This window comes from Parambassis ranga, chromosome 4 (assembly GCF_900634625.1).
Source record: "Parambassis ranga chromosome 4, fParRan2.1, whole genome shotgun sequence".
Classification (NCBI taxonomy): domain Eukaryota; kingdom Metazoa; phylum Chordata; class Actinopteri; family Ambassidae; genus Parambassis; species Parambassis ranga.
Genome location: NC_041025.1, coordinates 4675502 through 4701305, shown reverse-complemented (window position 1 = coordinate 4701305; position 25804 = coordinate 4675502). Strand labels below are relative to the sequence as shown.

The window sequence follows — 25804 nt, the reverse complement described above, 5'->3', positions numbered from 1 at the left end:
TATACAGTTACTAAATGATCATTTCAAAAACACTTTATTTTGAAATGCATCTACACTTAATAGCTATTGTGAACGGTATGAGGAGAAATGTCCAGAGCGCCCGACAGAGGGCGCTGTTGTCCTTCCCTAAACATACAGAGGGAGCGTGAGAGAGAGAGAGAGGGGCCGGGTAGTCCAGCCCCACAGCTCAGGCGGCGTCTCCCTGTTGTCGCTGTGCTTCAGCGATACACGGCTGAATGTTTGTTTAATCCGAGGGGAAAGTTTTCAGTCGATATTTCATTGAAGTGGGAGCTATCGGGATTATTTCATGGCTAGACGTTAAAACCTGCTTTGGATCCAAAGGGGCCAAGTGAGTATCAGCACAGAGATTACATGAATAATCTTTCTTGATAAGTGTGTGTGTGTGTGTGTGTGTGGACAGTAACGCTGCCAGACGGTAAACTGTGAACTTCCAGTTCATTAACACAGCCCAAAAAGAAGGCACGGTAACACCATGTATCAGTGTGTGTGTGTGTGTTGTAATAAATGGACTGCAGCCTGTCAGAACAGCCAACAGGCAGGTTTCTTTCCTTGGCTGTGAACAGGTGCTACAGTATGACTGGCTGCTGTAAACACAGCATCTGATTCTCAGTGATGTAATTTTGAGGCATTAACAATATCATCATATTTATTTCAGGTCGCTTGTGTGTAACTAGAACTAGGCCTTTACAGCTTTCTGTGAATCATGCAGTAAATCAGCATTGAGCATAATGTTTAAACTCATGTGAAGTTTATGTGAAATCAGAGGACACTGTGCCACTTTATTGCCAGTGTGGGAACATTTTTGCTCTGTTTTACTACAAAGATAAAACACTGACCTCCATTCATGTGTTAGTTTGGAACTTGGTAGGCTAATACATGGTGCAGCAACCTTAAAATATGTAACACAACAATAAGATTTCTGTCATTTTTAGGGCCCCTGAAACATTTCTGGGGGACCTTTGCCTGTGTTGTTAGCACCGCACTGGTCCCCTTAACAAGAAACCAACAATATTTTCCCATTTGCTTTATTGCTTTTTAAATGTATGCTAGACACACTTTACTATTCATATGATATGAGCAGGGGTCACAGAGGTTTGGTGCATCCTCTGTACAGGATGTGATGTTTATTACAATGATACAAACAGGGTAACAGGTGCTAACATTTGAGATGCTGGAACCAGGCATGGTAGAATAAATAACCTCTGCAATATAACAGTATTACGTGGGAGCTGAGCAGAGACTAAACAAACAAGGCCTGACCCAACGTACAGTATACAGTCATGTTAGCCCCAAGTGGTTATTGTAGAGAGTGAACTGGTGTTTGATCTGATGACATGTCTGCATGTTGTGATTCATTTTTAATATCACTATGTCTCAAACTGGACAAGCTGATGTGCTTTTAGGAGACTTATCCTTTCATGGCTTCTGGCAGTCTGACTCCACCTGAGTGGGTTTTCGGTGCTGACGTGGGTTTGGCCTTGTTGCCTAGTTACCCCCCACACTCACTAGTGCAGACCTTGGCGCGGTTTAATCTCATGAGAGCGTTGCCCCCCCCCCTCCTCTCCTCTCTCCCTCTTCTATCCCTCGACTCAAATTCCACGCTAGGCCTCTGGGGAGCTCGTCTCTGCGTCACAGCTCTGGTCGCAAAGAGAATACTTCCAGTCAACGTAGCGGAGCCACCACCACCGGCCCCGCTCTGACTCTGTTAGTCCACAGCCATATTTGCTCTCAGCCTCCTCCTCGCTGCAGCGTGTCACAGTGATGAAGGTATTATATCTTCTCGAAGAAGAGAGTATGTCTCACAGAGGAGGGCTGCTTAGCACACAAAGCATTAACTGCTTATCCACAAGTGATGGAAGGCTTTCACAACAGGCTTTCATGGCTTCTCCCCACTGATAGTTTCCATTTTTTTAAATGGAAACTGTTGTAAACAGTGATGTTGGCAGTGCATTCACTTCTTACTTTATGAAAGCTGCTGGTATCTGAAGCTTAAAGTAACAATAACACCTGCCAATATACCTGACTCATTACTGGCCTTTGCCGTATATTCCAGAAAAACAGACACAAAACACACATAGACTATAAAACTATAAAATGGATTTATAAAGCTTGTTATTCTCTGAGTGGATGTTATGGCAAGATTTAAAAGACTTGTAATAGTGGTCTTGTCTGAGGATGCATTTTTATAAATAAAAGCAAAAGCATCTGTTTGACTGGGATGGGAAGCCGATGTCAAAAAGTGAGTGTTGCCATGGTTACCTGGCAGCAGCGAAGAGCCATAGATGAAATTAGGCCTGCATGGCTGTCCTCATCAGTGTTTATTGGTTTGCAGACTGCTACACCAGACACTGACTGCACATAAACCTGCTGTCTGACACTTTAAGGATCAGTTGCATAATGACTTCCATAAGTCTCATGAGCCTTCCTGGAAAGCCTCTTCATCAGACAGTGTGAGCACAAAGGGCCGCCTCACCGTTGTTGCAGGATGTCCCTGCAGGCAGCACCTGGGTCGTTTCCCGCTTGCAGAGTGACATGCGGGGCCCTGCATGACAGAAGCCAGATCACCTGCTGGTGTCACCCTGCGTCTGCTCTCACTGACATTGTGGAAGCTGTCATATCGTTGCTGTAGGTTATTTATAGACACGTGCCTTGTTGTGAAGTCCCGCATGATGTGCGACACAGCTGACACAATTACACAAAGCAACTCCAGGTCTCTGCGGTGCATCTGTGTAGCATCGAGGGACTGACTCACCTAATAAAGATGCTGTCGTTACATTTAATTACCTTCTCTGCTTCCTGTGGGTGAGATACTAATTGGTCAGTTGGGTCGCACTATTTACAGTATATCCCATTGTGTTTTAATTGAAACATGTGAGTACTATAAATACAAAACCAAAGTATTACATTTAAACTGATTTTAATGACGTTTGCTCCCCAGAATTGTGTCTTCCGCTATTATAGCAAGAATAAACCTTACCAGGTTTGTGTTCGACAACAAAGCAGTAAATCAGTAATGACACGCATGTGTGTGAAGAAGCGGTGTCATTACCTTGGTGACACCTTTAAATAAGTGCAGGTGATGTGTTGTTGCCAGCACAGATGTGTGAGTGCTTATCATTTAAAGGTTAATGACACTGTGTTTAGTTTCCATCACGATTTTACTGACCTGAAACCACCCTTCACTGATAATGGACAGTTCTGTAAATGATAAACCAGTCAAGGAAGTGAGTGTCTGTTTAGCCACTGAGACACGGCAGGTTATATGGTTTTATATTTTACAGTGAAAGTGCTGTAAAAATGTTGATCTTTCTTGTATTTCCATCTTATAGTTTACTGTTTTGATAAGTTCTGTCCTTTAGATCTTTTTCTCCTCTTGGAGTGTCTGCTCCCCCCCCACTCAGCTGCTTGTGACAGACACACAGGAAGTTTTCAGACCAAAGGACTGGCCATCTAACTGGTTTCACTGGAATGTGGTAATGAATGCAAATGCAGTAGAGGGGAGAGCATACCCCACCCTCAACAGATTCGGCCTGCCATTGCTCCATGTTTTTGCCTAGATGATGTGGGACTGCTCTTCATGGTACTGTAGCGTCTGCTGGAAGGAATGATTTGTAGTAGCCAGGTTCAGATTAACTGTTTTTTCTTTGTCTTTCCAGATTGAGGAAGGCAGGGACACCAAACACATGCTCCTGAAGATCTGTTCCCACACAGGTCAGTGCCTTTTGTCTGCACATTTGAAACAGCTGTTGCCGCTGGCGTCTTCAGCCTTTACAGTAATTGAAAGGTGGCTCAGATTTCAAACACTGCTCACCAATCAATCCATTATTGATCCATTATTTTCTTAGCAGTCATATCTCCAGTCAGACCATGTTGACTGACTGTGAGGTGCTGCCCTCTTGTGGTGGAAACACAGTTTACAGTGATGATGCAAATGGCACCGGCACAATTTTAAAGAGCCACCTTAGCCCTAAAGCCCACCAGCTGCTCATTATTTCACTTGGATATGTCATTACCACCACTTAATTCTACAAATCTTAATATTTGCTCAAAATAAAGTGTTTACACTTTTAAAAATTATGTTAAATATGTATTTATATATTACTATTTCAGATATAATTGTTTTAAACAGCAAGTGCATTGAGAGAACAACACTTTTATATATTAAAATGTTAAAAAAGGACGGTGATTCACCTGAAACCTGACATTTTTTTAAGTTAATAATACTTAATTTAAATAAGGCAATCGTTTGCCACCATTTTTTTAAGTTTTATGGATATGCTTTTGAGTTTTATTAAGTCAACATTTTGCAATTTTGCTTATTTTAAGTAAAATATAAAAAATATTTTAAGTTGTTGCAGTGTATAACTTGTGTGTTTACTGTCCGATCTGTGCCAGATGTCACATGTATGATCAGAGTCTGACCCTAAACACATCTATAAAACCATATTCAGAGCGCCACCTACTGGCAGCAGGAAATGTCTCTTATAAACATGTTTTGGTGTCTGTCTTGAAATGAGAGGAGACTATAATGCTGCTTTTGCATTTATTGTTGCTGATATTCTCATATTTCATTGACACCAACCCAGCGTCACTTATTGCAGCCAAAAAGGTCAAACATAAAAAATTAACGATTAAAAAACTATGTTCACAGACTCCTATGTACAGTTATCTGAATGGATCTGATGAGTTGAAAAGTGGGGTTAGGTTACAGTCTTGTCTAAAATACAGCCACCATCTTCTTTTCTTCTTCTTCTTCTTCCTCCTCTTCCTCTTCTTCTTCTTCTTCTTCCTCTTCCTCTTCCTCTTCTTCTTCTTCTTCTTCTTCTTCTTCTTCTTCTTCTTCTTCCTCTTCCTCTTCCTCTTCTTCTTCTTCTTCTTCTTCTTCCTCTTCCTCTTCTTCTTCTTCTTCTTCTTCTTCTTCCTTCTTTCTTCTTCTTCTATCCCCCCTCAGTTGGAGGATTTCATGATCTCTCTGTGCGAGTTCCTCCTTCTTTTGTGCAACCTCTTGTTGGCATTTCAGCAACTGAGATGAGGCCTCTTCTTGAAGGGACTTATTTTTTTGCCTCTCGGCCACCAGCAACTGTCTCATCTGCTCAAGTTGTTCTTTGAGGGTGCTCTCATTGTCAGCAGAGGTTTCTTCTTTGCTCTGCTTCTTGAAGTATTCGTCCCAATGACAATTCTTCAGCTTCAGCTTCTTGTTGACAGCCAACAGTCGGCTGTTTTCGTCCTCCAGATCTTTGTAGCGGCTGAAGAGGGAAGTGTTCCGGTCCTCCAGCTCACGGACGACCTCCTGGTTTTGCTGAGCTTGGACTTGCAGGTCTGTCTCAAGTTTAGCAATTTTTCTCATTGCATTTTCCTTGGCAGCTTTGCTTATGTTGAACTCCTCGGTCTGCTGCTTGGATTGTCTTTCACTTATCTCCATAATCTTCCCCAGTCTCTCAGAGAAGTTCAACAGTCTGCTGTTCTCATCCTCAAGGTGGTTGTTCCTGGCCCTCAGCTTGTCAAGCTTGCGGATGATGGAGTGTGTCTCTGGAGCCTGAAGAGGACCGTTGAATCCCACTCTTGTGTTTTGTCTCTGGGCCATGACAGCAAGAAACAAAGCCTATGTGGAACAGTAGTAAGCAATGTGTTCACAAGAGTGTAGACAGTATTGAGTCTGTAGACTAGTTTGTGCTGGTGTTTAAAGTTGTTCTGTAGACTTACGCGATGCGATGTTGATTGTCGATGTGTAGTGACTGTAGATCCGTGTGTCGCGGTGAACCGTGGATGTATAGTCAATAACTGTGTGAATGCCTCAAAGCTCCAAATATATAGCGGGAAGATCAAAGCAGCTATGACCAGCTATCACCTCTGACATCACCAGCTGTCATGACAACATCCACCAACATGTGAGCTTCAGTTTAAAAAAAGGCAAAATTTAAATTTCAACTAGAAAAGAGCATTTCCTAAAGAAAGTTTGATTGCTGCAGCTGAAGCATTGCTTTGAATGCTGATGTGAAGGATTGCTCTGAATTGCTGGAGAATCAGAGCAATTCAGAGCTTTGTATGCCTCTGTGTGTCAGCCTGTCACCATGGTAACAGCAGAGGAGACCTCAAAAACCACTCCAACTTTGAGAGCCCTGCGTGCGGAAACGATTCGGAATTAGAAAATTCTGAATACAAGTTTGATAGAGCAGCATCTAATGAGCGTTTTAAGACTAAAATGGAGTCTGTAGCTTGAAAGATGACCCTCGTTGAAGGGCTCTCTCATTGACTTCAATGTTAAAAATGACACCGAAATTGCTTAATATTTAAAAAATTATAATTTTTTGAGAAAAACTTGAAGTTGACCTGGAATGTCCTCTGTGAGATGAACATTTTGGTAGTTCAATGGCCTTGCAGCAATCAACCTAAATATAGACTGTATTCTACATTTCCTCCACATGATGGCAGTATAGCACAGTCTGTCAGTTTGTGTGCTTTCTGCCTCAGATGACACATTGCCTTTGTAAAAGGATGATCAGATATCTTTGGTGTATTATTTGAATAGCCTCTTTTCTTTCCATGTTTGGTAATGCTATCAAATATGATCATTTAAGGATATATGACAGGGTTTCACGTGTGAGCATAATTAATGTATGTGTGGTGGCACAGTGAGCCATCACTGTATTACATTAAGTAGCTGTGCAGAATGATTAACACATGCACAGAAATAAGAGCAATATAAAATAAAAGCAGTAGATCTTTTTTTGTTCCAGAGAAGGGAAAATATATATGTGTGTGTGCATGCAGTCATATTGATTAAATACAGTAAGTGAGTAAAAGAAGTGGCCCAGGTGTTAAACAAAGGCTCTTTTTCCAGTGTGCAGGTGTGTTGATAATTGGCTTCAGGGCCTCGGTTTATCCTGTGCGACAGAAACAGAAACCTGCTGGATCAGTAGCTCAGTGGAAATAATTAATATCCTTATTACCTGTTTTAATTTCCCACATTTGTCTGTAGGGATAATTGCATAACAGAGAGGTTCCAGGTAGGATGTTTCCTGAACACAGAGGACGATGGTGTAAGTGTCAGATTCAATGAAAGTCTGGGCTCGGTGCAACTTGAGCTTTTTGAGTGCCAGGGTGTGTGTTGTCTATCTGTGTGGGAGGAGGTTTACACATTTACTGCATTATTGTTGCACCCGAGGGAGATCCCAGGGCTCTTCAGGCATGTCCTCCATCCTGTTTCATAAGCAACTGTTCATATATGGGCATCTTCCTTCCTTCTGCTCGGTTGCACCGCGTCCGCTTCCTGAACAATCACCCTCTCCAGATCACACGCGCACGCATACACACACTCCTACTCATGTTGGTTAGTTATGGGCAGAGGCGGGAGTGGCTGTTCCCTGTGCAGGAAATAATGTGGTTAATACACATTTGATCACCGGTTCTGATGGCATGCCCTCATGATGAGCAACCTAGCACTGGATGAACTGGATGTTGCCTTTTTTATTGTTTGGTGGGAGCAGGTTACTCCTGCTGCCATATGTTAGGAGGAAAGTAGCTCATCTGTCTGCATGTGAAGCTGCCTCTGTCCCATAACACTCTCTTCAAGTTGCTCATGAAAGACAAGTGAAAAAAACTGTTTGATCTAGATAGAATTAAATGGATTCAAGACTTTTGTTCTCATGCAGACTCCCTCTGAACTGCTGCGTGGCTTGCAAAAATAAATCTTTGCCTGAGAAAGATTTACCTTCCTAATGTTATTTATATAGCTCTAATTCTGGGAATTCAAACCAGGATTGGTGTGGGCTGGGTGAACTCCAAGTGCCCTGGATGCATGTAGATAGCACTTGAGATTATCTGTCCTATCTGCACAGCTATAACACACACACACACACACACACACACACACAGCTTTGAGGCAGGACAAACAGCTTCATCAAGTTTTTGCCTCGGGACAGGGAAAGTATCACAGAAGGTGTACAGCTGGAGCTCCTCCAGTCACTGTGTCTACCTGTAAAAGATTTTACAATGGGAAATATGCATTAGACTGAAATCATGTGATGCTGTGTGGGAAGAAAATGGAATGTCCAACCAGTCCAATCATATGCCTGCATAAAGCCCTTGGCATGAAAGAATTATTAGTGCAGCTTCAGATGTGTAATAAATATGCCTCCCCTCCTTGTTGTGACATATCAGCCGACACAACAACTGGGTCACTGCAGATCCTGTTTCTATGGATAAGATTTTGACAGAACTGCCTGCCAGGCATTGACTTCACCTCTGTCTGTGAAGGTAGTTGCAGGTAGGCTATTATTATGTGTGCATTGTTTTTAGTCTCAAGGGATGGCAACAGTCACTTGGTGGATAGGCTTGAAACCTTGGTCCTGAGAGAAGGAGTGCTGGTCCTCTGGTGCATTCAGGAGGTTGATATTTGTGTGTTGAGTTAATTAAATGCACAGTATGCATATGTGTAAAAAATGTCACAAACCGTTGTGGCTCTGGAAGCTCCTGACTTCTGCTTGCAGCTAGAAGCTACATTAGCAGCTATGATTACATATCACAGCTATCTGTATCTGAGTTGCATGGTGTTTTTCCTTGTCTTGTCTATTTAGCAGACTAGCGATGGGTCCTGAGTGTATTGATTCCGATGGTAGAAATGAATGTGATCTCTGATTCTGAACCATTCTGTCCAAGCTCCAACCTCTGGAGCTGAGAAATATAGCTGGTGCAGAAGTGTCAAAAACTGCAGTTTTCCTCACAGCCTCTAGGGGCTGGTACCATAGACCTCCATGATAAATGTGCAACTTTACAGCAGAAATAAACATGTTCACACCCTGGTACCAAAACTTTCTTACAGGCAGATACCATCACAAGCATTTTGCTTCTGTGAATGCCCACTTTATCTCCATTGTACCTTTTTGTCTGTATTTGGATTAACTATGTGTTTAGGTGGACTCTGGTGCTGCCTGCATGACAACAGACTCAAACCTGCTCTTTGAAACTTCTGGGTGGTCACAGAAATTTCCTCCATTATCACCTAATGTTTTCTTCTTAGGGAAAGAAAAGAAACTTAATGTAAAATGACTTATATGCATAAAAAATGGTTCCTGCTGCTTACACAGCCTGCTCTGGTTTAATGCACTCAAAGTTTTTTCATGCATGCCTCTCCAGTCATTGTGTATTGACTGTCTGTGACGCCTTTACACCTCTTGTAGATGCAGGCAGCAGCTGCTTGCTGCAGTATGTTTGTGTCACTATGAATGCTGGTGTTCAGGAGGTGTTAGAAAGTGTCTCTGCACAAGCAACAGAATGTCCCCTGCTAGACAAACTCTAATCATGTCTGCAGGACCTGGACAATAAACAGTCCACACCGCTCACTTTATCTGTCTATGTGCTGCTGTGTCCACTTCGAGACACTTCTGTGCCACGTGTCTGCCAGACAAGAATTCCAGCCACCCTGATCTCTGCTGCGGGAGCCGTCCAAACATAAGGGTCTGGCAGTTGAGCGAGGAAGAGCAAGCAGCAGTCAGGATGTCACCCTGCCCAGAAAGTTTGCCCAGCCACTAGTTACATGCCTGGGATTCTTTTCTACAAGCTGCTCTTTCCTGCTTTGATGTTTTTTTTTCCTTCACCAGACAGTGGCAAAGGAAATATTTTCCAGTCCAGAAATAAGTTGCTTTTAATTGCATTGCCTTGCGAGTGTACACTTGGTGGTCTGTGCTGCAGTAAAAATGCACCTTTGATTGATGTTCATTAGGGGCGAAACAGGGTGGTATGCTGCTCGGCATTGCAGCTGCGTTCCATTGGAGTTACACTGTTCTGAAAACAAACCGCTCCAACCGGCCCGCGCATATTTTCCCTGTGAGATCCTGGTCGGTGCTTTGAATGAATACAGCATTATAACGCTCCAAAATGCATGACTGAAAAACGACTCTGTCATCATTTGACCTCTGTGCACCATGCCAGGTTTGGATATCATATTATGTAGGTTAACTGAGGTAATGCAATCCTTTTCTTTGAGAAGAAGTTCCTCATTTTGGATAATAGATGTGCAGTAGACAGCATAAAGTGGTGATTCTTGTAAAGGATTTACTGCTACATCCTCCTTTCGTACTTCCAGACAGTGACATAGATCCTTTAGCACAAACCGAGACGAACTAAGTGACATTAAAAGTCTTGCAGATCCTGTTGCTGGATTTCTAGGACTGTAGTAGCTGCTATGCATACAGACATTTGCAACGTAAATGCAAATATGCTTTGCATCATTCCTTCTTTGTAATATGCGTTTTTGACGTGTTGTCACTCGTGCTGCTGAGTGCTCTGCAGGCATGAGCCTATGTGTCTGCTGTGAATGAGTGACTGCACCACAGAAGACACAGGGTCTTGGCTCTTGCACCACACTGTCACACCCTGTTAATGATGGAGTCAGTCCCTGAGCAGTGGTCTAGACTTAACATACACACATGGTTCCACGAAGGCAGTCAGATTCTCCAACGGCTCCTTCCTGGTTTTGTGCCTCAGTGGCTCCCTCCTTCTGTGTTGCTACTTTGCCTTGTCACAAAACAAAAGTACTTTCCCTGACGCTCTGAGATTATTATTATTTTCTGTTTCATAGAAATTAAACTTTGTTACTTTGTTTGTTCTTAGAACAGGAATTTTAGAAGTACTCAGATGTATATTGGCTAAACTGATATAGAATAGAATAGAATAGAATAGAATAGAATAGAATAGAATGGAAGTACTTTATTCATCCCAAGCTGGGAAATTCCACTATTGCAGCAACAATATGCAGGCATATTCCTATAATACTGCTGCAGACTGCTCAGCATTAAAGAGCGAACTGAAATAGAGGCACATAATGGTGCATTTAGCTCCATATAACAGAGTTATAAGGCTGTAAATCTATCTAACTGATGATGTGTTACCAGATGTATTTAAGATGTAATTGATAATGCATGTATAACACCAGTCTCAGGTATGCATATATGACCATGTGGTGTAAATTTTGTAAAGAACAGATATATTGCTGCAATTGTAGCCACTAGCTGCAGGCATGTGTTGCAAAACATAAACAGAGGCTATATAGACTATGTTTCTACTGTACATCTGGCTTCTCCACAACCAGTAGCAGTACAACACATTTACAGTAAATCCTGCAGGATCACTAAGTCAAAATGTGTGTAAAAATATGACCCTGCAGCTTTGAAATGCAATTTCCTAGATCTTATCTTGGAACTAATGGCCACATTGAGCAGGAAAGAAACTCTCACGTGTGCACTTTGCCTGCAGTGACCCTTGTGCAGAGCTGGGTAAGGTGGATGTTTGGGATTCTTTCTCAGTTAATAATACCTGTTTCATTGCTGTGATTTTCCCTGTGTGTGCAGACTCTCTAGTAATAACGTTTAGGGCCAAAGGGCAGGTTGTTAATACGTCAAGACCGCAGGCTCACAATCAGGTGACTTCCAGACAGAGAGTTGTCATGAGACAAAAGCTGCAGCCACTTGTGGATCCTCCCTATAAGGAGGCACACACAGCAACAGCCTTCTCCTCCTGCCTCCCCCGTGGCTCCTCATTATGTTCAGTTTAGTGCTCGCTCAGCTCAGGGGTGCTACAAAGTTCACAGGAAGGAGGAGAGGGAGGTGGGAGAGTCATTTCTGTTGGTGAGGTCAGAGAGCTGTGTGTTTTCCCCTCCTCCTCCATTCTCTCTGTCTTTGGTTCGTCATGATAAGCAGTCATTTGGCAGCGGGGAAGAAGTCCCCTATCACCTACCACCACCTTCTCTAAATGCAGGGCTTGTGTTGATTAGATCAACCTCTTTAACCACAAGACCACTCTTGTTTTCTCCTTATAGATTCAGTGTTGCTGATGCAAATGCAACTATGAGCTTTGTGTAACAGTCACTGCCACTCCAGGAAAACCTGATTGAAAATCTCTCTTCAAACTTGGTTTGTTCATGCAGCACAAAAGACATTCAACATAATGTGTGGACCCCAGTGTCTGTCAGACTGGGTGTCCTACTGGTGTCAGTTGCATAGCGTCTAAATAGCTGATAGCTGCAACTTCAGACTCCAGCCCACCTAAACTGCTACTTTTTCTTCTTCTTCGTCATTTCACTTCATCATTCAGCCAATAACTTTAAGTAGAATTGGATGGAGTGTGCTGGCTGGAGCCTCACACTGCTGGCATCGCTTACTACTTTCCTTAACTGCTCTAGTTACTCTGTTACAAACATAATGCCTTCATAATGTCTCTGTACAAACCTAAGCCTGCTGTCAAGAGGTCACTGTGACATTTGGGACACAAACAAAAACCATTACCAGAGCTCTGCACAAAAAGTCCTTGAATCCTTTTTGACTGTTTAACAAAGTCGCTTTACTGAGTGTTCCTGTACATCAGTGCTATAAGTTAAGTGCAGGACATGACATGATGAGTAAACCTTTCATTGAGACGGTATTGATAAAAGAAAGAATACAAAGAAACATCAGCATATCTGTGAAGTGTGTGTGTGTGGGGTTCTGCTAGAAAGACGTTTGTGTGTGTGTGTGTGGAAGTGGGGAAAAGGTGAGCGCACTCTCTGTTAATAACCTTGGAGGAATGGCATGAAAGCATCAGCTATAGTATGTAATGGTTAGACTAGGGAGGAAGGGTGGCTGATGTTTATCCTTAAGCAACGGACCGTGGAAAAAAAAAGAAGAAAAAACAGCATGTTGGCCTTTTGGATGTCATTCAGTTCTCCATGCCCTTCACACATCAGACTGTCTACATCCCATATTACTGGTTTTGAAAGCAACAGGATGCAATGAGCTGTGCAGGGTGTGCTGCAGGCGGAGGTGGAATGAGAGGAATTTTCTTCAGCTCAGTTTAAGGGCTGATTTTTATGCACAGAGTGCACACTGTTAAGTAAAATGCACCAATTTCTGTTCCATCCCTGAATGACCGGGTGGTGCAGTTAGCTAGAAGTGTAAATGCTGGATTATTGTAACAATGAGAGCTGTGACTTGGTTCTTTGCTGCCATGTGAGAGGAGCAGGCTAAAGGTGGTGTGAGAAAGAGGGCTTGTGGGTTTACTGAATTCCTATCCGCTGAGCGGAGCATTGGTTTCTGTCTAGACAAAGCTCAGTTGTCGGGGAGACCCGTGCAGATCCAGGACTGCCCCAGGCTCCAGGAAGTATTGGTGGGAGAGAGAGAGTGGGTTTTTTTTCCCCATCCTCCTCACTTTTCCCTTCGGGGATTTCAACGAATGCAGTGCATAGCTGAGGGTGTTTTTGTTTGTTGTTGTTGGTGGTTGTGGGAGTTTTTCTCCCATGATAGGGTGGAGACAGCTTAGTGCATTTGTAAAGTGATATCAACGAAATACAAATCTCTCTGCTTTCATGTCTCCCACTCAGCAGGAAATAGCAGCAATGACCCACCTTGCATGCAGAACATACACAATGCCCGCCACACACACAGGTACAGTGTACTATCCCCCTCACACACCACAAATGCTGAGCTTTAGCTCTTTGCTTGTGGAGCCACTTTGTGTGGCTCTATTGTCTCTGAGTGACTGTGTGCTGCAAGATAAGGCAAAGACAGGCGGCGTGACAGTTCACACAGCGTCAGATCAGGGAGCAGACAGGGCTGACTAAGGGTCCATTAACTGTTACATTCAGCTGCACCCTGAGGGCTCTTCCTTGGAGCCGTTTGTGCCGTTCCACTGGAGCCCAGACCACTCGTCGTCTTTGGAGGATTTGTGGTGTTGACAGCAGAGTTATGAGGTGTTTCCAATATCTAAGCGAGGATAATAAAGTCTGGGGAAGACAGAAATAACACTAACACTAACCCCCACCCCCTCAAAACTTGTGCTCGGTGAACATGGCTCAGAATATACCTGAATAGCAGGATATCCAGGAGTTGTTAATGCACAGTTAATGTCACATAAAAAAGCAGTTAAAAGGCCCTTTTCAGCAATTGAATGAATTGATTTACAGATTTTAAATAAGACCTTTTGTATTTGTATACATGTGCCTGTAGAACAGGTAGAGGAAACCAAACTCCTTTGTGGATTATTAGCCTGCAGACTGAAAACACACAACAATGTCACCGTATATAGCCACTCGTAAGCTTTTCTCATAAAAATAACTAAGCTGCATTTGCATTATCCTTGCCATAGTAAACAAAACATTGTGTTTGGCTGTGCCATTAGTCATTATTATTGTCATTATTCCTCTGGGAACACTGAATATGCAGCATCTGCCATATTCAGCCTCCTGGCGTTCCAGCGAATGGCAGTTAAAATAATCCCAAAGAAGAAGAATGGTGTTTTGCATGAGAGCTGCTTACAAAGCTCTTTTTTATTACACTTCAAAGTTGGGATCTGCATGCAACAGGTTTGCACGAGAACCCCCCGCCCACATTCATCTGTATGAGTTGTGTTTGTGTATTAAAAGAAGCAGCTGGTGGCACATTGCGTTGCATCTGGCTGACCAGATTCAGCTCCGTGTCTCTGTGTCAGCCTGTTGCATCTGTGCATACATGTTATATTGAAGTAAAGCTTTGTCTTTATGGGGGGAAAAACAATCAAAGCCGGGAGGAAACTGAGCACATGCATGACGATGGTGAATATGAGAAAGCACCTGGTTCGGGGCTTTCTAGCTGCTTTGTCTTCTGCTGAATTCCAAACACATGAAAAGAAAAGTTGCCACAACTTCAAAGAGAGCCTTAATCTATGGATGTTATTCACTACACCTCTCTGCAGGGAGGATATGAAGGGCTGCAGATGAACTTATTTCTCATGGAATCAGGAGCACATTACTCACTGCTTTGAAGTGTTTAACGGCTGTGACTATCTGCAGGCTCTGTGATCGTACGCACACACACACACACAGGAACTTGTTTTTCTGCACATGGGGCCCAGGTGGGAGGAAAGGACAGGATGACAGAAACTGGAGTGAGAGACTGTTGTCCTGTCACTGACCTCACCTTTAGCAAAAGTGTTGCGAGCGGCTACAGAGCTCAGGGCAAAGGTGCACAGTGACAGAAACTCTGTCTGAGTGTGACTCAGCGCCTTGGATGCTTCATCTCCTGTTTTAGTCAGCAGGGCAAACACCAGCGCCTCCTGTGTTTCTTTTCATGGCGGCTGACTTCACACGGATTGTCTTCAAAGCATTAACACCTTCATAAAATCAGTAACCATCAAAGCTTGTTATTGCTGATGTTCCTGCACAAGTTTGAAATGTTAGTCATACAGTTTGTCTCCAGTCAGAGGAGACACTGTGTGTTTGTAACTCGTTGGGAGGCCTCTGTCTCTCTTTCCCCTGCACGCCTGACTGGACAGGCTGGCTCCCTGATAGCATCAGGCTGTCTGAGATTAACGCTCATGAGGGCGCAGTTAAACTTGTAAAAGCTCTGGAGTCCTGTCCCGGTCGCCTCTGTTCTACACAATGCACAAATAGCGTTGTGAATGTGTTACAATACTGATAGCCTGTCTGCATTGTTACCATGCCTCTCAAATGTGCCTAAGCCTCGGAGCTTATTGTAGAGGCTGCCACAGATCCCGGCCCAGGAGCGGACGGTGGGGTCCACCACTGTCGTTGCCAGGCAGTTTAGCAGTGTAACAGACAGATAACAGAGCTGCTCTGTGTCCCATGGACCAACAATTTTGGATTTCCTTTAACTGTAAAGAAACTTATGTGAGTTGTGTTTGTTAATCCAAACGGACAAAGAATAAAGATGGACAAACCTTCACCTGATAATCCTAAGCTGTCTCATGTCGTAAATCACGATAGATAGCAACCTAGGTAGTGACCTATAGCAAGGCTGCTAGCTGCAGCTTTATCCTTGGCTGACAAGGTTACTGTGTACTCTTTAAGAGAAAAAAAATCCAATGAACATAAATTTTCCCTGTTCACTAAGGCTGTGCAAACTACTTTTCCAAAACTGATTTTGAAATTTGGCAAATTAATATTAGGAATTTTTGCATGAATATTTTTGCATAATGCATTAATGCACAACCCCTTTGTGGACTTGTCTGAGATGAAATAGCTGGTGTAAAGCACACAATGTTTCAACATGCCGTACGATACAATGGTATTGCGTGTTGTCCCTATTGAACTGGTGACGTAGGAGAAGCAGATGATTTCAAAAGTTAGCTGAGCTTCCACTGCAGAAGGATTAAAAATAGCAGCAGAGATACTTGCATGTCTCTTCTACAATTTTCAAAGAGATCTTTAAACTCTTCCCTTCTTCTGCTGTGTTTTAGTGTGACTCTTCAGGACCAGTATGACAGAATAAATGCTTTAAAAGCAAATGATAATATCCTTTAAGCTTATAAACCTGAAGAATACTTCAGTAGTGTCTTCATGCTGGTGATGTGAATCCAGTACGTTATTGGAGTATTTGATCAGGCAGCAGATCTAAGCAGTGAAACGTTGCTGTCATAAACTCTGCAGGACCTCTCTGCTGGCACTGTGAGAGCCCACCTGTGCAAAGCCCTGCAGCCACATCAAAGACACATCTCTGCTGCAGCAGGACCTCAGATGTATTCCTCTGTCAGTGCTTTGAGGGTGCCACATGTTTACATTTACGCACGCTACATGCACACAGGCGCACCCAGCTGAAGGCATTGCAGACATACTTTTGGCTGGTAGGAATCTGAAGGCTCAGAATCACACACGCTGCAGCCATAAACCCTCTGCTTGTTTGTGTCAGAGCTCCTTTGACTCTGTTTAACTGAGGTCTTGTTTCAAAAATAAAAATGCAATTAGCTAATGGCTTAAGTGTATTTTTGTGCTTTCTAAAAACAGTGCCAGATTGCAGGTACTCTCATTTCTGTTTGATGTATCTAGGAGACTAGAACTAGGACAATGTTAGCATAGCTCATTTAGCTTGTGTATGTCAGTCTGATTGCTGGGATGCATTAATATAGTCTGTCTGATCCCTGCTGGCCAAATAGAGTGGACTATTTTGTAAATTCAGCACATTTGAGGCAGAGGCCTCACTGGATCAGACCTCTTCTTGAGACGAGAGTCTGTGTGTGAGAAGTGTGTGTAAACTTGTTCACCTCTGTGGCAGACGATATGCCACATCTGGCACTGCTGGCCTGAGGAAGAAAAAAAATCTCCACAGCCTCCACTTTTCTGGGACTTCTGGTGGAGCATGTCACAGCAGCTTCTGTTTCTGTGGAGCTGACAGTGCTGCAGTTTTCCTGTGATGCCAGGGATGTGTGTCACATGTGTCATTTATAAATGTTCAGTGGGGTTGAGGTGGGGAGGGGAGGGGAGGGGAGGAAAGTCCATGACAGTCAGCGCTTCTTATGTATGGATCCTTCTCTACTAAGATGCAGAGGATGATGCGTGGCGAGTACTGCTTCTCCTTGATCAGAGCATGTTGAAGTGATTCAGTGGGACCTCAGTGGATGCACTGTGGGTGGTTTCTATCTATAAATTTTTTTTTCCAGTACACTGTTAGAGAGTAATAGTAAGAAATGTAGCTCTATGACTATATTGGTTCCATTCATTTCTGTAAGTTTCTACAGGGAGCTGTATTCTGTATTTTTCAACTACTAACACACTATAGATTGTTGCTTTTGGAATCTCAAAACTCCAATAGTTTCCTCCTCTGCGCTCTGTAAGTGCCACTTTCAAGGCTTTGCAGCAGCAGTGGCGTCACATTGTGTCCGTGCAGACATCGGGGGCGTGATCTGCAGCCCTCCTGTGACGCAACTCTCTCTTTTTTTCAGCGTCCACTCATGTCTGGCTGGTGCAGCTGTGTTGACAAGACAGGCACAACATGAAGTTCCTTGGAACAATAAGTGCACTGGCCCAGAAAGCAGTTTGCAGTGAAGAAGTGCAAGTGTGGCTTGTTTTTCTGTCAGCATGCAGTGTTTAAGACCCTTAAGTCTGCAGGAGCCTTGCACTCTATATAGCAGCTACTCTTTTTCTTTTCCTTTGTTACCCCCTCCACTGTTTCTATTTTTAAAGCCTCCACCCCATATTTAATCATTTATACTTTACTGGCCGTACTGCTTCCTGTGGAGGAAGCGGATGGGAGTGGGTGGGGGATCAGAGGGGTGCACGGTCTTGTCTCCTTTCTGTAGTCAGTTCTGCAATTGACCATGTTTCATCTCCCTTCCGTTCCAGCGTGTTCCCCTCCTCTGTAATATCCTGCACCAGAGCACACAGCAAACATTTACTGCACCACATGCCAAAGATTATTTTAGTCTGCCCCACAGAGCCACTTTCTGCTGTGCTTTCCTCGTTTGTTCCTGGAACAGACGCTGCGCTGTCGTTGGCTACACAGAGGGATTCTTATGTATTTCTCAGCAGCTTCTGTGTGCACTTTAATACATAATGTCCTGTTCCTGTTGCATTAGATGTTCCTTCTAAGAAATGATGTTTATGTATAGAACAGGGCATGCTTGCTTAAAGCCTGCTTCCCTTCTTTGGTTTCTGCACTTCTCTTTGGACAGAGTGAGACTGGGCAGCCTCTCCTTTCTTCAAGCAGCCCAGGCAGTGACGTAAAAGCAAACCATTGTATCCTGGAAGAGGGAATTGTGAAACAGGAGTCCGTTAGGTGGGGTCATAGCTCTTACGTATATTGAGTCAAATCCAGATTAGGTCAACTGTCACTTCTGAGAAGTTGCACAGCTGCAGAGATCATACATGTCTTCCTTCACTCCTAGATTTACTGTCATATTGTGCAAAGATGTTCATGTGTAAACATGCTGTAATCAAAGAGTCTTTCTTAAGATGTACTAGATAGATTAGTCACCAGCATAATTAGTGATGTGCTTTTATAGCAAAAGTAATGGATTTAAAATAAATAAATATATGGATGATTTTAGCTGAACGCCCACATCATTTGCACCATGCATACATGCACCAGGCTCCATATAACCACAGATGAATGCGAGCTTTTGAAACTTCTGCATGGGCTGCTTGGCAGCCTCTGCTATTCATGTTTTGTTCAGCAGAAAGAACCTTTTCCAGGTTTTCAGCGGTATGACGCTCTAGAATTACTTTAGTCTACAGAACAGCACTCTGTGTGTCACTGCAGAGGAGTGCCTTCACTCTGCAGTGACTCTACTGTGAAAGATCTAGCCACATGCTAGCTTGAATCTAATTTATTTTTTCATACAGATCTTCTCAACAGCTGCATCGTTGTCCCAGTTAATGTTGCAGCACTCGCTCCCTCTTCTTGACCCTTTGTTGTGTACTTGCTTTGCAGACAGCCCTTTAGCGCAGTATCACAGCTTTCTAGTGATCATGATACATCAGCAGCAGAACTCATTAGACACTTTTACCTTTTGATTATTGGATCTGGGGATCAGCACAGTTTTCCCCCATTAGATGCACATAAAGTTCTAAAATACCTGCTCATATCAAATATAGATGCTGTATTACACAATAGACAATGACCGGTCACTATCACGCTGCATGCATGGCTGTGTTGTATTTGAAGGTGGGTGAGCAATGGAGATAAGGGTTGGGTGGTGCACTTTTTGCCTCACAGCAGGAACGTTCTCACGAGTGAGCGATCGCTAGTTACAGTAAAATCCAACATCAGATCTAGATCAGCTTGGTTGGTCAATATTTGGACTCTGAGTAAAGGTAGTATTAAAAACCTTGTGTGTTTTTAGCTGCTGCATGAACTTTGTTTGGTTTCTTTAATCACTCAGGAGCATCTTTTTGCCGGTCAGCATTTCAACTGAGTAATGTTTTTGTCTTCTGTGCACCTCTAATTAACATGCATGTTGCGTGTATTTTTTTTTTATACAGGTTTAAGCACCGCTGTCCTAAAACTGCAATGTCATCAAAAATGCAGAGCTCCAGCAGCATAGCTCAGGCCAGGCGGACAGTGCGGCAGCTGAGGATAGAAGCCAGCATCGAGAGGATAAAGGTGTGTGTGTGTTTTCCTGCCACTGTCAGTGTCCAATTTTTTTGTATTTTATGCATGTATTTAGATGATATTACTCTTTCATTCGCAGATCTCTAAGGCTTCATCAGACCTGATGCGCTACTGCGGAGAGCACGCCAAGAACGACCCGTTACTCATGGGCGTCCCCGCTTCAGAAAACCCTTTCAAGGACAAGAAGCCGTGCACTGTTTTGTAGAGGAACATCTAAATTGTGGCTGTGCTTCTTGTGTGTAAAAGTGCTGATATTAATGCTGTTCACATCTTGCCTTAAGGCCAGTATACCCCTTAACTTTTGCCTGCTGTGGTTTAAGAAGGAACGCAGTGCCTTCTGCCTGTCAGTCAGCTAGCAAGGACACCAAAGAAGTCTGGCACTGTGGACTAGGATCAAAGTTTTAGCTCAAACAAAGATGATTAAAAAGTTTTCGTGAGGGCTCGGTGGCAACTTTTGTTCCCTTTGCGCTGTAATCTGACAAGATCTAGAAAGGCCACAGACTGCTGTGCCATCAGTGGGAGAGCTGATGACTCTGTAATTATCACAGTATGCATAAACATACCCCCCCCCCCTCCCTCTTCTTTAGTCATTGGTCCAAACAGATTTAAGCTTTCAGCTTTCACCTCTTACTTTCATCAGGCTTGCGGAAACAGTTGTTGTAGTTTGTGTGTGGCTGATAATGAGCAGCCGAGATAATGACATCCTGTCATTGGACAAGTAAACTGCTCTGTCCATCACAGGAGAACACATGGCCACTGATGCACAGCTCTTGTAGTCAAAGCCTTTACAATCATCAGTAAAAACACAGAGGCTTCTTATCAAATCAGTTCGACTCTATGAAATATGAAACCTTGCTTCTAACCATAGCACGCTGTCATTTTTAGTGAAGGCATTCTCCAAGTGATCTAAACAGTTATTCTGCCATTACTGCAGGAGATCTGCCGTCTGTGCCATCTGATCAGATCTGTTTTCTCTGCTTCTGTCTGCAGACCAGACGCTGATGCAGGCACTGTGAAACACTCAATGACTGTTAAACCTCTGAAACATTCCAGCTGCTCTGATGCTAACTTTAAGCTTTTATCACGCGGACATGTGTGTTGTGCTCATAGAAAAAAACAAACAAACAAAAAAAAACTTCTGCATTTTTACCAGCCAGGGCCTTAATGATGAAGTGATCCTGCTTCAACCTCTTGACTACCTTTCAGTCACACAAGTGCTGTCGTCTAATACTGTGAATAATAAAGGCCCTTTAGCTAAGTTAAGGGAGTATATCTTACTTATAACTCTGTGGATAATATTTCAAAAATGATTAATTGCATTAATATATATCTCATATGCCTGTATGTGTAGCGCAGTATGTATGTCTGTGTACCACAGTATGTGCTTGCTTGGTCACTTTTAAGTGTCTGTCTTGCGACATGAATCCAGCATTTTGAATTAAAACTAATTGTTGTGGTTTATTTTTACATCTAATTTTTGTTTTTATCGCAAAAATAAATGAACGTCTGTGTGGTTTTTCACACGTGGTGAGCGTGGGTAGCAACTTGCTGGCATATTCTGCCTTTACCTGTTTGTGGTGATGATGATGATGATGATGATGTGATTGATGCTAAAAGCATTAAAGTACACATATATACTCAAGCAAAGAACTGGGATATTCTTCACAGTCAGTCACCTGATCTCCACCCAATAGAGCTGCTGCTAACTTAACTGAAGACTGAAGGTCATTGCTATTGTTTGTAATTATGGTCATTATGTATACAGTATGAGCCACCAAAATGTATGTGTATGTAAATGGCTACAATGCCTGAATGGTTACTATGGTAACCTTTGTCAAAACTCTGGACATCTGTTCTGATCACTGCAGTGTATGTCACATGTCACACTACAGTGGCATGTTTTGGCATGTTGTGTGATGATTTTAAATGCACTGTATTGTGGAAAAACTTGCAGCTCTACAACATGGCTTGTTCATTATATAATGCAATGGTTTACTCTGATTACATGTTATAAACACTTTGGGAAAAGAAGGAGCCATTCAAAGAATACTTGGCAGGTGACTGTCAGTATCACATTCAAACAAGTAAATGAGCATTTTAGGTCAGGAGGACAAACATCCTTGTTTGCTCCAATTTCCCAGCGATGGTGTGTATGTGCCCCCGAGCCACAGCCAGCATGTTATGCAACAGAAGCTGGATCTGAACGGTCCTTTCCCTCTTTTCTCAGTCTCCTCGGGTGTGATGTTACATCCACATTCAGGTCAGGCCATATTTGTTGGCCCACATTGATGTAATCCTGACTCGGGTCAGATGATGGATAGGGCTGGCTTTGTCGCTGCTTTATTCGCAGTGATTGTGTTGCACCGTCGGTGCAGTGAAGAGGCCTTGGGTTAAGCTAATAATCTAATATCTCAGTATCTCACCTACTTCCAGTGGTTCCAGTGGCCCCTCCCCGTGTGAAGCAAAACCTCTCTTTTAATTTGCTCTTAGGTATCACTTTTCCCTCGGGCATTTCTGGCATTATTGTGAGACTCCTAAGAAAAATGGCACAGCCTTTTACTAGACATGATGATTGGAATGTTCCCTGGAAAGAAAAAATTATGAAGCTGTTGAGTCAGTGAAAAATGTATCTAGGGTGTTATTTCTCTGCAGTGTGTGGGACCAATCACTGACATTATCACATTTGCTAACTGCTGCATCAGTTTAACATGACCACAAACCCTCCGGCTGCGATCACACCCTGCATTCCTCCCTAGTCTTCCCCCTGTAGTCCAGTATTTTGACCCATTTTTTTCATCCCCATCTGCTCCCCTCCACCTAATAACACCACCAGAGGAGCTTCTTGTCTTCTTGAGTTGCAATCTGGCATCTCTGCAGCAGGTCTGTGCGTAAAAGCTGCCTGTTAATTACAAGTGCTACTATTGTTAGTGGTCAGGGAGAGGGAGGGGGGCACCCTCTATTCATGGAGCTATTTTTAGCCATGAAGCTAAAGTACTGTACAGCTCTAGCAATAGACCTGAATAGCCCTGACTCATGCATCCATTGTCTCGTGACACTCATGTGTGGAAACCTTTGTCCCTCCCCACTCGACACAAGCACCAATAAGTTCTAGTTTTCTCTTTTTGCAGCCTGAAATGGGTCTTCAGCTGCTTTTTGCTATTTTTATTCCACCCAGCAGTAAATTTAGTTCTGAAGAAAACAAAAAACAGCTGTGTGGAACAGGCTCTCCGCTCACACTCAACTACAATGGGAACTCTCCTCCCCTCAGTGTAAGAAGATCTGCAAAATATGTAAAAGGTCACGTTTTACAAGAGTTCCCATGAAGCGGTAGAGGTAATTTCAAGTAACTTCAGCAGAAGAAGAAAAGGTTTCTGTTCCAAGATGGAAGAGAAAGTATGCTGACTTCCCATTGCTGTGCAAGCTGCAGCAATGTGGCAGAATGACATTTAAATCCTGTTTGGCAACGTAGTGAGCTTAAAGGCTGTAATAACTGGAAATCACTGAGGCAAAGCCAATCTGACAACTGTTAGTTATTTATTTCATTCAACTTAACAAGGTAGAATCTCATGAACTATCCACAATAAATATAATTCATTAAATTAATAACATAAAGACATCAGTTGAAGGACAGGTCGAAGCACTGCCTTAATAATATTAACAATATTTAATAGTAATAATAATATTAAAACAACTTTCCCTTTTGAGGTATCAAAGTGACACATCTTAAATACCATTAAATAAATGTGCTGTGAAACAAATGCTCAAGTTTGGTCAATTTTTTTTTTTTTTTTAGAAAGAATTCTGCGAGCTGATTGGTCCACTCCAGCATGGTCCAGCTCTCGAGGCATTTTCTGCCTGCTCTTCCTCAGTCCCTGCGCACATGCTCGCCACCGTGTGTGCTTGTCCGCTCGTCCGCTCACATGATTCAGTTTCCTCTCAAGGATTCTTTCTCGGCAGAGAAGGCCCAGTCATTTGTTGGAAATCCTGGAACCCAGACTGCTGAGTCATACTTCCTTGGCCCACAAGTTCACCCTAACCTGGCAAATTTGTTGGAACGTTTCTCCTCCTCGTGTTCTATCTCTCTCTCTCTCTCTGGGGTGCATTCCAACGAGTCCAACACAGACATTAACACAGGCCTCGTGTAGTCACTTTTTCCTCAATGCACAAAGACTTTAAGACATTAATACTCCAAACAGTTTCATCGGTCGGGGAGGTTAATAACGGGCACCCATTGATCCAAACAGCGGCTGTCTCTGCAGTATCTGTTCACTTTGTTCAGTGCAGGATCCTTCCACAGGGACGACTGAGGATTCTGCAGGAAGAGGAACAAAGCTGTTAGTGTCTACTGATTTATGAAATGTGCAAACAGACTGCAATGATTGAGCTTGCACAACCAAGTACAGTCAATGACACTGAGTAGTAAAAGTCCTGTGACATGTGACTGCTTACAGGAAATGAACAATAAACAAAAGTCTACAGTAAGTGGACATGAGTAATGACACATACGGAAACTAGAACACAGTGCAGGTCCATGGGCTCGCCTCCTGGCTTCACTCCACCAAGTATTTCTGCCAGACGCCTCATGTTGCTCACACGCAGGATGTTGATGTCATTCTCACAGCAGAATGCCTGGATCAAGGTGAAGTGAATCTGCAGAGCCACATCCTCCTCATCATCTGTGGCCAGTAGACACAACACCACATTGTCTGGATCCCTGAGAGAAACAAAGAAAAAGAGCTGTGAGGAAAAAAGGGGAGGAAACACGCAGCCATCTCAAATTTAGCAACAATTCTTTTTTAAGAGCTCAGGCTTGAGTAGAAATCTGTGAACTTACGCATTCAGTGACTTTGCTGCCTCATACACACCGACAGTGATGCAACCCTGAGGCAAAGCAGAGCTCAGGACTTCCTCCAATGCTTTAGCCACCGAGTCCATTCTAAAAGAGAAAGACAATTAGCAAAACCCATGACACAGTCAATGAGGCAGTTAGCTGCTGTTTCACAAGCCCAAGTTTTCCTGTACTCTCACTAATATGAGGTGGAGAGCAGCTAATGATGCAACGCTGCACGTATGATAGCAACTGCTACACGAACCAACACACTGCTGTACGCAGCAATAAGACAATGTTCCATCACACATACACATTTAAAGACGTTATTTATTCAAACAACACTTTAATATTAGCAAGAAACAGCTAACTAGCGTAGCACGACTACAGTATAACAGACACATTTGACGTAAGCTGAACGTAAAACGTCAAAACTGACAGTATTTTACAAAACTTCACATAAAACATGTTTAATTAAACATAAACACAAACCAGTTCTAGCCCAAAAAACACATCTGAAATTCATATCAAAAGAATTAAAATGATGTTAGGGATATTTGTGACATAAGCAGAGAGTTGAATAACATTTGCTCACCTTTCTGTTGAATTATCTCCACTGGTTTCTTCAAAAGTCATATTGCACATCCAGACGGTTCGTGTTCCTGTAATATCCAGAATGAAGTGAGTCCTGCGTGCCGACCTTCTCACTGTATGCCCGCTCACTGTGTTTCCAGTAGTAAAAGACAGGCTGCCCGCAACTCATTTACATAGACACCTCCCATTGGAGGATCCCGGTCACATGAACACACGCTCCAGATTCAGCTTCGCTCTGTGAGTATACCGCCACCCTGTGGCCAAAAACAGATACAGGTGGTCAAAATGGCCTGTTTCTGGGAACACAGAGAACCAACGTTAAGTCATTATTTTAACCAATCTTAGACTTCAATCTCATTTTCCATGAAAATATAAATGTTAATGAAGAAAAATAAATATGAAGATATTTGCCCTTAAACTTTATGCTCCTTAGATGAGTATACTTCAAATTTATACATCAGTCTTCAGACTTTTACTGGTAAGCTGTCATAAAAAATATTCGTTGCTTTTT

General features: G+C 43.0%; 2 protein-coding genes across 3 annotated transcripts; one reads left to right on the top strand and one right to left on the bottom strand.

The window, feature by feature from the left end:
- Positions 1-143: 143 nt before the first annotated feature.
- On the top strand, positions 144-21513 carry gng12b (guanine nucleotide binding protein (G protein), gamma 12b). Of its 2 annotated transcripts, XM_028404677.1 has the most exons (4): positions 144-349; positions 3678-3732; positions 19742-19862; positions 19951-21513. In XM_028404677.1, exons 3-4 carry the CDS (start codon positions 19770-19772, stop codon positions 20074-20076), a joined length of 219 nt encoding a protein of 72 aa, XP_028260478.1. In that variant the 5' UTR covers positions 144-349; positions 3678-3732; positions 19742-19769; the 3' UTR covers positions 20077-21513. The 2 variants fall into 2 exon arrangements, with proteins under 2 accessions (XP_028260478.1, XP_028260479.1); XM_028404678.1 differs by lacking the exons at positions 144-349; positions 3678-3732 and adding an exon at positions 19453-19573.
- Positions 21514-23969: 2456 nt separating this feature from the next.
- Positions 23970-25447, bottom strand: gadd45ab (growth arrest and DNA-damage-inducible, alpha, b). The gene is made up of 4 exons (XM_028403603.1): positions 25295-25447; positions 24706-24807; positions 24378-24585; positions 23970-24183 (listed from the first exon to the last, which is right to left on the bottom strand). The coding sequence occupies exons 1-4, from the start codon at positions 25342-25344 to the stop codon at positions 24070-24072; spliced, it is 474 nt and encodes a 157-aa protein (XP_028259404.1). The 5' UTR covers positions 25345-25447; the 3' UTR covers positions 23970-24069.
- Positions 25448-25804: the final 357 nt, after the last annotated feature.

Coding starts and splice junctions, on each gene's coding strand:
- gng12b (XM_028404677.1), top strand. CDS start 19,770: ATGTCATCAAAAATGCAGAGCTCCAGCAGCATAGCTCAGGCCAGGCGG. Junction 19,863..19,950: donor CCAGCATCGAGAGGATAAAG/GTGTGTGTGTGT, acceptor TTTCATTCGCAG/ATCTCTAAGGCTTCATCAGA.
- gadd45ab (XM_028403603.1), bottom strand. CDS start 25,344: ATGTGCAATATGACTTTTGAAGAAACCAGTGGAGATAATTCAACAGAA. Junction 24,586..24,705: donor GCAGCAAAGTCACTGAATGC/GTAAGTTCACAG, acceptor TGTTTCTCTCAG/GGATCCAGACAATGTGGTGT. Junction 24,184..24,377: donor TGCACTGTGTTCTAGTTTCC/GTATGTGTCATT, acceptor CTCTTCCTGCAG/AATCCTCAGTCGTCCCTGTG.